This window comes from Drosophila bipectinata, chromosome 3R (genome assembly GCF_030179905.1).
Source record: "Drosophila bipectinata strain 14024-0381.07 chromosome 3R, DbipHiC1v2, whole genome shotgun sequence".
NCBI lineage: Eukaryota > Metazoa > Arthropoda > Insecta > Diptera > Drosophilidae > Drosophila > Drosophila bipectinata.
Window position 1 is genome coordinate 21,997,300 of NC_091739.1, and position 11,782 is coordinate 22,009,081.

The 11,782-nt window shown below is 44.3% G+C and overlaps 1 protein-coding gene across 1 annotated transcript in view; it reads right to left on the reverse strand.

Moving 5' to 3' along the window:
• Window positions 1-11,647, reverse strand: part of htt (huntingtin) — a 39,271-nt gene extending 27,624 nt beyond the window's left edge. Inside the window, exons 1-8 of the mRNA XM_017237316.3 lie at window positions 11,486-11,647; window positions 10,975-11,232; window positions 10,700-10,916; window positions 10,500-10,629; window positions 7,130-7,807; window positions 6,167-6,742; window positions 2,522-2,833; window positions 1,525-2,468 (exon numbers count right to left, since the gene is read on the reverse strand). Coding sequence (XP_017092805.2) covers window positions 1,525-2,468; window positions 2,522-2,833; window positions 6,167-6,742; window positions 7,130-7,807; window positions 10,500-10,629; window positions 10,700-10,916; window positions 10,975-11,232; window positions 11,486-11,559 — 3,189 coding nt within the window. The 5' untranslated portion in view covers window positions 11,560-11,647. The remainder of the gene's footprint in view (window positions 1-1,524; window positions 2,469-2,521; window positions 2,834-6,166; window positions 6,743-7,129; window positions 7,808-10,499; window positions 10,630-10,699; window positions 10,917-10,974; window positions 11,233-11,485) is intronic.
• Between the last annotated feature and the right edge of the window lie 135 nt (window positions 11,648-11,782).

Below are 11,782 nucleotides of genomic sequence, written 5' to 3' on the forward strand. Positions count from 1 at the left end.
AAAATATTCAAAAGGCAGCCACCATTGATAGGGACACGTGTCCGTGTCCGTGCCCGTGTGTGTTTGCATTGATGTGTTAAAATATGTTGGCTTGATGGTTTAACATAGAAAAAAGTACAACGAAAAGGTGGGGGCACATATTTATAGATATAGAATGTTTGCACAGAGGGGAAAGGGGGAATGAAGGGCTAACTCTGCGCTACTGACACCTAATAATCTGGGTATGGTGTACTTGAAATGCCCTAGGAATATTAAACCCACCATTTAAGAAGACTATACTTTAAGTAATAGCCAAGCATTGAGCAAAGTGTATGTATTTTCTATCTAAAAACTATCACTTTATGGAAATATTTTAAATAATGTTTTAGCTTACACACCTGGAGTATAATGGGCGGGTTACACTCTATATATATGAAGCCAGACAGTCTCGTATAGACTTATTACTAACAAAAAAAGGAAAGCTAACTTCCACCGGAACCGAAGTAAAATAACCTCGCGGTTAGGATTGGATATTTATCGCAATTATCGCATATAGTAGCTCGATCCTTATTAGAATTTTTGTATAAAGGGATAATAAAGGATACCTATATCTTGCCCAATTCTCATACGATCCTCAAGCGGAGTACCTTTAACGGTTTGTGGATTAATTCTCCACCATCCTGCATCAAAATCCTGAGATAAAATATTTTTTCAATTTTTTGTCCATTTTTCCTGACTCATCTCCCCCCTGAAAATGGAGTTTTCCCCTATAGGGCCCACAGCGATGGCTATATCTTCCCCAATTCTCATCCGATTCTCAAGCGGAGTGTTTAAAACGATTTCTATATCGATTCTCCTCCAATCTGCATCAAAATCCTGATACAAAATATTTTTCAGATTTTTTGTCCATTTTTCCTGACCCATCCCCTGAAAATTGGGTTTTGCCCTATGGGGCCCACTGCGATGGCTATATCTTCCTCAATTCTGATCCGATTCTCAAGTGGAGTACCTTAAACGATTTGTGGATCAATTCTCCACCATCCTGCATCAAAATCCTGAGATAAAATATTTTTCAGATTTTTTGTCCATTTTTCCTGACAGATCCCCTGAAAATGGGGTTTTCCCCTATATGGCCCACAGTGTTGACTATATCTTCCCCAATTCTCATCCGATCCTCAAGCGGAGTACCTTAAACGATTTGTGGATCAATTCTCCACCATTCTGCATCAAAATCCTGAGACGAAATATATTTTTAGATTTTTTGTCCATTTTTCGTGATCCCCTGATCCCCTGAAAATGGGGTTTTCCCATTGGGGTTTTTGCATTATTTTCGTATTATGTCATATTATTTATTATGTGTTGATCCTAATCGAGTATATATATACTTTATAGAGTCGAAGATGTCTACTTTTGACCAAAATTATAATACCCTCCAAGGGTATAAAAAGCGGGTTAACAATCATGTACTATAATGTAGCTTACCATTAAACAAGCGCTGGCAGATCAAGGAAAATGTTCTGAAAAAATAAGGTATTCCACACTTACCTTCAGCAAAATGGCCAACAAGTGCTGCAAGCCTAGACTCGGCTGCAGCTCCAGAGAAAGTCCAGCTCCGGTGGCCTGCAGGAAATTCCCCACCACCTGCTGGACACCGCCTCGCAGGATAGGATCACAGTGGTCGTGGAATAGTAGAATATCAGATAGCCTCTGGCTGCCAGAACTTTGAGGCCTTCCCATGGGAGAGGTCCCTCCAACAGGGCCCGTGCGATTGCGCGTCGACTTTGTTCGTTTGGGAGGACGCGGGGGCAGGCTTGAAGGAGGCACATCCTCCGCTGCCACAGTGGGTCGAAAAGAGCTGCCAATGATCTCCGACTTGGATAGCTTCTCCTCGTTGGCTTTTTTGTGAATATTCTTTGGAGTGGAACTGTCTCCACCACCGAGCTGTCTTTGGAGAACAGTGGCATCTGCACTGCGACTTAGAACGGGCGTTGATTGTTGCAAGTAAACTGGACAAGTGCTTGGCCCAAAGTGATCATCCTTAATGTCCAGCAAGAGCATACTCTCCTCTAATTCTGTTTGGATGAGGGGAGTCTCTGGTGGTTTTGCCCCTCCACTTACTTGGGAGTTCTCGCTGCTTTGGGGACTAGACACCTGGGTGCTATCGCCACTGCCGGGTTGCGAAAGGACCTCCTCCAGGAGCTCCAGCTCTTCCTCACAGATCTCTAAGCAGAGTTGGAGTACTCGGGGAGTGAGACGGACACACTGGGCGATGACCGAAAGAGAGAGGCTCTTGATGGAAACCCTGCTGACACTGTCCGACTGCAGTCCACTGGCTCCAGACTGTCCGCTTAGCAGGAAACGGGCTGCCACCAGACGAGCCGTGTAATAGACCAGAGGCTGCTCCATGATGCTGCCAATTTTCACGCTGATCAGCGCACGTCCCACCACCGTCTGACGAAGCGGCGAATTCTCCACCAGAAAGGGATTAGCTGAAGGGATAAAATACTTATTTAGTGGCTCCTACGTGGAGCAAGCGACTCACCGTGGGGCGTAGTCCTTAGTTGTGGTGTTTCGGGCTTAGGAGACACAGCTGCCGGAGCATCCATCATGAGGGCCGTGGAGGCGGTGTGGGAGGCGGTCATCGAGCAGGAGTCCTCCACCGGTGTGGGCGTCTCTACAATCAAGGCTTGCCGCTCCGGCGGTTCCAAGTTGCTGCTGCTGGCCAAGGAGCTCAGCGAGAGCGTGAGCGAAGCCGTGGATATGGCATCCGACTTGTCCGCCGGGGGAGCAGACTTGGAGGGCGTGGACTTAGAGCCGCTTGATGGACGAAAGAGCTTAGTGACCGAGTCGGAAGCTGGAAGCAGAAAGCCCAGGAGTTAGTGCGCCCGGTTCAGAGCCCTCCAGATAACTTGTCTTGACACTAATGCCGGCAATGGCGTTGGCTAATTTGCGGCAGCCAGACGCCAATTACCAGGCACATTCGTCTATCGCAGCAAACTTTGTTTGCAATCAAGTTGGGCGGTTAGTGGGTGGTGTGGGGGACACACATCCTTCTGCCCGAAACAAGCTAAACTATTTGCTATAGATGCTTTTTGTGTTGTTTTATTAGCTGGCCGCCGCCGGCGAAACTTTCCAGTACCAAGTACCAGCCCTTGTATTGAAAATTAATTGAAAACTTCAGTGCAATGGAAAGTAAATAGCAGTGCTGCTACTCGCTTCCTCACTGACCACTTAAGTGGGTTAAAAATGGCTGCATCTTTTAGATGCACTTGTTGTGGCTTTCCATGTTTTATTCTATTATTGTTGTTTCTATTATTGCTTCTGTTTCTGTTGTTATTGGTCTAATGGATGTTCCGGCCGCATGCGAGCGCAGTAAAAATAAGAGCAACCACGATTCCGAGTGCGGCCAGCGGAAGGAGCGGAGCACTTTATGGTCAAAGTGCTCGCATGTATCCTTTAAAGGGGATAGCCCGCAACCCGAGCATCCTATCTAGTGGAGCTTATCCTCGTATGTTCTATGGGGAACACCATTCAATCTGCATTTCCCGAAATTGACTTCAAATTAGTGAAAACGCTGCGCTCGTAAAAGAAACCCAAAATCAGGGAGCTTTGACTGCAGTTTTATGGAACTTTCATGCTCATATACTCGTCTGTAATTATGCTGTTCGTGGGCGGATCATAGGGGGAGTCGCCTGCCATTTTATGTTTTAATAGCTTCGCCTCCATAAAAGTGAAAACACCAACAGCTCTGCAATTTCTGTTCAGTTCATTTTTTGTTTGTATTTTAAAAATCTCGATGAAAACGAAAACAAAAAAAAAACCTCAGCCATGGGGAAAAAAATGGAAAATAAAACTTTGAAGCGAATCTGCAACGAAGGCAACAAAACCCCAAACTAGACGACACTGGAAACCGCGTAGGAAACGCGATGGCAGAGGCGGAAAACGCAGTGCCACGGTTAGGGTCTTCTCCTGCTGCTGCTCCGGTTGGAAAACCCGCGGAGAGTGTGTCTCATGGTTTCTACTTTATGCCCGGGACACAGACGGAAAACCTCCGCGCTTACTGCCATACATGCAAATGTTTTTTTTACGGCTCCTGATACATATGGATAAGTTTTGAGAGGACAAAAAAGGAACTGTGGCAAGAACAAGGGAAGGAAAAAAATTGTTTATGAAAATGGGGGGATAAGCTAGTAGGTGGAAGTCTGCGACTAAATGCTCTAGTTTGTCTTTAATATTTATAAAATATATGTGGATTATATATGGTCATTATACCAATAAATATAAAAAAGTATATAGGGATTTAGATTTTAAAAGATAGAAAAAGAGGATTATATAGTAAGAGGATTAAAATAATAAAATATAACCTACTTATTAGGCAATGAGCTTTTCTGCTAATAATTAATTATTTAAATAAAATATATAGAAATGGATGATAGTCAAAGTATGTATGGCTAGGAAGAGTATACTAATCGTCAAGGCTCTACCCTAGATGAAGATGAGCGGCTGCATACAGCCCAGATATACATATACCCACACATATACAGACATAGGACTTTCCATATATTTATAAAAAAAATACAAAAATAACAACAACAACCGGCAATAACTATCGCGGACGGACAAGCTAAGCAGCGCAAAAAAGGCTGATAGCGCATAAGTGCACAACAACAACAACTCCAACAATAACAATAACAACAGCGGCCCAGAAATAAAGGACGAAAAAAAAACAATATCATCAGGAGGCGATGGTAACAACAACAACAACAACAATGAAAATAAAAACAGCTAAACGCGAACCAGCCAAAGTGCAGCAACTGATGGCTGGCTCTCCTCTTCCTGCGACCCTCCTGGCTGACTCCTCTGCCCTGGCCATGCTAAATATACTCATACAGACACACACACTCACGTAGAGGAGTGTGCACACGAACACTGTGACACAACATGTAAGCTTGCATACATGCAATTTGAGTAACCGCATTTTATCACGTAACCCATTTGTCTTAACCACTTTGTTGCCAACTTGCAGTGTGATGCTTTGGCCAAGTGGCAGTCCCGGCACAAGAAAACCAGCAATGAGGTTGGCGGAGGACGTGGGTTGAGTTTTGGGGCCATCGCACAGCAAATGCATTGCCATGTTTCAAGCTTAATCCGCATCCACTCGCACACCCCTACACCCCAACATTACACACAGCCTCACGGACACATTTACAAGAAATGCCGGATTTAAGCCCAACATTTACGTCAAGTGGATGTGGGTTTTTATATGCACCCCTCCAGCCCTGCACCGCCAGCCCGGATAGTTGTCTTTTTTTCCCTCACCAGGATTCGCCGCTGCTCCGCCCACAACTCATTCGCTTAATTAGTACTTCCGGCTCAGTGCAGTACATTTCCTTTGTTTATTACTAGCCTCCACCCCCGCGCACTAACTAACGACAGGACATGGGTCTGGCATCGTGTCTGATATCCTTACGTCCTGGCAGCCCTGTTTATGGGTCAGGGGAAAAGTGTGGCATACTTATATGCGTTTGGCTTGCGCTCTTAACATTAAGATTATTTCATTAAGTCGCAATGCTAAACGATTTAAATATTAAAATAAATGATATCAAGGACGAGAGGGGCTCTTGGCTCTTGGCAAGCAATCAATATGCAATGGAACCTTAGCAAATACCATTAAAATCTCCGGGGAGTTGTGCTCCGAGGATGTCAACAACCAAGTTGAAACCACTTGGCTGGTCTTGTGCACGAATTGTCTAATTTCGACTCGACTGCCGCGGGGCTGCTGCAATGGCAACGGCAATTACGCTTCATTAAATCGCAAATGCAATCGGCAATCGAGCACCGGTTGCCACCGAAGCACGTCTGTACTTCTGCCGCAATTATGCAAATATTTCCAATGCCCGAATATTGCAAATAAATGTAGAATTGTTTTCCAAAAAAACAAAAAATAAATACTTACAAAAAAATAGATGTATAATTTAACAAAAAACAAAAGAATCATGAAAAACAAAGGCGAAAGTCATTGCTGGGAAAATTCTATTTGGCTGCGACTGCGGTAGACCGTGAAATGCAATAAAATCGAATGGAAATAGTTTTCCACTTGCTGCGCTGACTTTGAACTTTGCTAATGAAATATTTTCCCAGGTTATGCAACGTAGTCATAGTTATAGTAGTCAGCTTCATGGCTCACCTGCATTGGAATGCGACAGCAGATTGTTGAAGAATGTGCTGATTCCTGTTGCTTCCCCTGACTCGCCGGGATCCTCTGTTGAATGTTGGGACTCCTGCTGCTGCTGTTGCTGTTGCTGCTCTTTGCTGCCAGCAATTGTGATTTCGGCTTCGAAATCAATGCTGTTGAAAGATTCATTGTCGATGTCACTCAAATGCTGGGATTTGTCATCGCTGCCAGCGAGCAGATTCTGCAGAGAAGACTGATGCTGCGGTTTAGACAGCCCCGCGACATCGGCATCCACATCAATCAGTTTATCGTCCTGCGAGGCGGTTATTTTTGTTGCCATTGTTGCTGCTGCAGATGTTCCGGGCAATTTCAATGTCGCTGACAGCGACTGTTGTTGTTCATTTAGTTGCGACAGGCTTGTAAAGTCATCACACTCGGCACTCAACAGCTCCATGTCATCATCCTCGTCGTCGTCGTCGTCGTCATCGTGCTGTTGTCCTTGCCCCGGCCTATCCTCGTCCATGGCGACGCATTCGCTGATGCTGCGTGCGGCATTCCTAATGTGGCTGCGCTGCCCTTTCGCCACTGCTGCAGATATTATAGAGAGAGGAGGGGAGAGAGAAAGTTAGCCATATAATTTGTGTAAATATTTGTGCAGAAATACGCTGGCGGCAAATGCAAATTTGGCCTGACCTCGTTCCTGCCTGTGCCGCCTAAAAGCATGCACTAATAATTTTCATATGTGCATTGTGTGTGGGGGTGTGTGGGTGTGTCGGTTTGCCTGTGCAATTGCTCAATTTTCTTGATTTCGGTCTGATCCGTAGTCTGTTGGTTGGTCCGTCTCCCAGTTCCCAGTTCCACTGTCAGCATGTCACATTTCCACATGACTGCCCCAACACACACTCCCACACACACACATCAGCAGTAGCAAGAGCCAAACCCATCTCGAGTTGCTTTCTGCCTTATTTGCCATACCTTCATCAGCAACGGAACTGGATGCCTCGGTCGTGGTGGCATCTTCTCCGGCATTAATTCCCAGCGAGCTCCCACTGCCGACCTCGCGTCGTTGTTGTTGACACTTTGGCTGCTGCAGTTTTGCATTTGAATTCTTTTTCATTTGCATTGCCGTCGCCCCATCCCGATCTGCATCCGCCTTGTCCTCGTCCTCATCCTCATCCGTATCCTCATCCTTGGGCCGCTGTTGACTTGTCGCCACTTCGTAATTTTTCAATTGGAATATTTGATTCTTTAATGATTTCCTTCGCCGCAAATACTCATTGTGCTGCAGTTGTTGATTGCACAACAGTTGGCGCAAACTTTGGCCCAGACTCTGGCCCGGATTGTGGCCCTCGGCCGCCGCATCCACTGCCTGAAGTATGCTATTGATGACCTCCAGTGTGGCATTTATGACGGCGTGATTCGTGGTGGGCTGCGTGCTCAGCAGGTGCAAACAATAATCATAAATTTCAATAATTTGCCGGCAGTCGGAGGTCAAAGTCTGTTGTTTTTGTTTCTGCTTCTGCTGGCCGGCCAAGGACTCGGCATCCTCCTGGTCATCGACATGGTGGCCGCGTATTAGCAGCGGCAACAGGAGACGCAGTAGTCCCAGGGCCCCAAGCACACTGCTGGTCTGCTGATCCGAGAGGAGAAGATCTGCGGGGGGAAAGCGAAAAGGAGGGTGTTTCAGATAAGTTAGTTAATGGAGAGAAACTTATGGCTGCTGTTGATACAAATTAAAAACGTTCTTCAAACTTTTTGCGCAGCGTGCGCTGGCAATTCCAATTTGCTCAATAAGCAAGTTCCAGATACCATGCCATTGGTAATGCCAATGCCAACGATACCTTTACCCACTTCTGTGCTTGGCCGGCCAATTGCAGTTCATACTTCTTTCGGGCTGTTGGCAACTTTTCCCTCATATGTTTTGCAACAAATTGCCTCCAATTAAATTTATCTCGTTGAAAACTTTCCATCTGATATTTATAGACTCTGCACACACTCATACCCACAGCCGTAGAGACCTACAGACCGACCGACAGACCGACAGACAGGAGGAGAGTGGGAGCTAGACCTCCCGCAGTTCTTGTTCTTGTTGTCTCCACTTATTTGTCGTTTCATTACGTATACGCCACCAATCACAAAACGCCATGTTGGAAGTTTGTTACTCAATTAGTTTTCATTTTCTTCCTTTGGGGCGCAAAATTGAAAACACTTCTCGCCGGAGAAACTTTTTACATGGCCCTCATGGCAGCCAAGTGACTTTGCAAGCGTAACTTGCGGCCTGTTTCCATGTGTATCAATTAATTGCGGCAGAAGCCGCAAGAACTTTTCTGCAAAATTTCCGAGCCTAAAAAAGGGGCGGTTCGAGGCGGGGATCGATTTCATGCTGGGCACGTTTAAATACTGCAATTTATAGCCTCCCCAAAAGGTATGTAGCTTGATCTTCTAAGTATAGAAGCTTTTAATAATTAAGAAATAGTTTAAGCGACTAAACCACAATCTATATTCCCATCTTCCTATCTTGACCCATTTGGGGAAACATAGATTTTGAAAAACTGCTCAGAGAATAGCCACTTGAATGGCACTATTTATGGTGTTACAGTTGACATGATAAATAATTTGCCATTTTTGTTTAGCTTGGCATCAGTCAGTTTGCAACACAAACTCTGCCACCTCCCTGGGCCTGGCCCTAGCCCTGTTCCTGGTTCCGCTTGCATTTGTTTACAACGTTGATTATCCGCTTTAAAGCTGCACAGGAATGAATATCTGATTCAATTTCGCATGAATTATTGCATGGAAGTGTCCAAGTGCATAAATTTCATTTCGTCTACGGACAGAGACAAACAAACGAAAGGGCCGAGGTTGGCGGCAGGGCGAGGGCTCAGAGGTCTAAGGACCAAGGGCCTTACTTCTGCTTCTGTTTGTTGGGGCATACCGGGATACAGGCAGCACAAGTACTGCTTCTGTGATGCTATGATGATGGGTGCCCATAAAAAGAGGCGCCAGACTGTATAAGGATGCGCTGAAGAGTTGCCTGGCATTGTGCCTTTTGCCGAGAAGTGGCATAAAGTTGACACAGGACTAGAAGACCAGGCGACTGGAGGGGGCCGGCGAGGGCCCGAAACGCAGTTGAAGGAGTTGATTTGAAGGTAAACATTTGGACAAGAAAAGAGCAAAGGTAAAGTCAAGCCGAAGCTTAATTTATATGGGCTTAGGTGTGGTCACAATTTGAATTTTCCCACATGAAAGCCAAAAAGTAATCAACTTTAATAAATTACTTTTCCCGATCGCTCTTGCCACTTTAATATGTAGTTTGCGAATTCCATTAGCTCTGACCCTTATGAAGTGGATTCGATATTGTTTGATTCTTCACTTTTATACATTTTCAACCCAAAAAACACATTTGAAACTGTAACTAAGGTGCATTTACCTTTGCCTCGATGTTTGCCAATAATATTTTCATGAAAATTCAATAAAAAATGATTTGTGTTTGCAATTTTTAAGCATTTTTACATGGCTAGCGTTGCCATGACTCTTGTTGTTGCCGCTGCAGTTATTGCTGCAGTCCTGCAGTCAGCAAATGCTAAAATAAAAACTTTCCCGGTATCGTTGTCTAAAATCAAAACAAATCGCAACAAAAATACAATATTCCATGGCTCGTCCATCGATTGGGAGAGGCAACCAATAGCAATATAGAAATATAATTTATATCAACCGTCTAGTTACTTTTATTGTGCCACCTCTTCATTGCATCCCGGCCCTGCCCCAGCCTGCTGTTTCCTGCCCCAGCAGTATCCACAGACCACAGACAAACAAACCAGTGACTGTGATTGCATTCACAATACTAGTTGGGATAGACCCGAAAAGCTTTCCCCGCTGCCCACTCTCACGTAGTTCGCGACTCAATGGTTTTATATTCTGCAATGGTATTTTTCATGGATTTGCGGCTTTTTAGAATATTAAAAACATTTTTTAGCCAACTACGCGAGTATGCCTAACCATATATATGCAGATCAAGGTGGGGCTTAGCATTCGGCCGTTACACGCTTTTTAAACACAACTTTCATTATTGATGAGAATAAAGAGCGTTTCGCTGGACATGTTCGGAGCGAGAATGCGTTAAATGACTAACAGCTATAATAGAGATTTTCCTTACTATAGTGGATTAGTTAACTTAAATCTCTACACAAAAATAAAGTTTAAAACGAGCATAAACTTCTTAAAACTACAAAGGGACTTTTTTAACCGCCTTGCCTTCTCTTGCTTTAAGTGATATTTCTCCTTAATATTCTAGTGATTCTCGATATTCTCTTCGTGCGCTTCATTTCCGGTATCGTACAGCTCTTACCCATCACTTTGTGGAGTCCGTGTCGGGCCATGAGGCTTCTATTGCGTGCATGCTCTATCAGACTAATGCAATTTTGGGCAGAGCAACGTCGTTTCACCGCACAATCGGAACCAATATTATCCACAAATATCTGCAAGGGTAAGCACAAATGTAAATAAATCGAAGAATAGCATTTGGAGTGGTTATCGAAGAACACTCACATCAAACAGTTTAACTGTCTCTGTATCACTGAGGCCCTGCTGCAGATAGCGTCCGAAACTCTTTACAAATTCGCAGAGTGTCTCCTGGAGAAGAGTTTCCTTCCGCTGGGAGATGTTTGATATGCACTGGAGGAGTCGCAGGGCATACCACTTAATGTGTTTCTCCTTTATTTGCGGTGCGTAGTAGGAAAACAGGTTCAGGCATATCCGCAGGGATCTAGAAGAAATACTTTTTATAATTTTCTTATTCTTTTTGGGTTTCTAAATTGTCCTACCTTTGATTACCATTCCTTTTGATTTCCCCATAAAGATCCATCAGTATCCGGCTGACTCGTGTCTTTTCCAGCGCCCGGAAGATCTTATTCAGGTTCTCCTCGGCGCTCATCCGCACCACAGAGTCGAGGTCCTCGCAGAAGAGCAGCAGGACATTGGTCGCTGTTCCACAGTGGGCCGCATAGTTGATGTGACCCGCCAGAGAGGGGGACATTATGCATTCTGCAATCTGCTGAAAGCAGGCGATCTTTTGCTTTTGGCTGCAGAAAATGTGAAACAATTACTAATTGAACAGGTATGTGAAATGATGTCATAACGGATGCAGCCTATTAAGAGTGATGCTACAACACTTTTAAGGGCGAACCCAATCAACGGAACCACTTATTAAACTTTATATTACGCTAAATTGCCACGTCTATGGAATTTTATCAACATTTACATATTTTTTGGATAAACAACAAACTGTTGCCGGTTCCCTTCCAAGATAAAGTACTTTGTTCTCAGCAAACCCACCTGCATTCTGTATTTCGCAGTTGCTCCACGAATCCTATAAACTTATCGTAGGCACTAAACCTGGATTTATCCATTTCTTTTACTTGAAGTCCATCCAATGCGTTAGTTCTTTGTTATTATTTTTCTGATAGGGGATCTGTTTTGTTTTTTTCAATCAGCTGTTACTAGAGATGAGTAGCTATCCCGATAGCAATCGATAACACGCTATAAGTGCTGAGAAACAGTGAAAAAACATACACACTCTTAATGCAATCTGGCAATGTTGATTGGAATTATTATTTTAAATACAAAAACGAT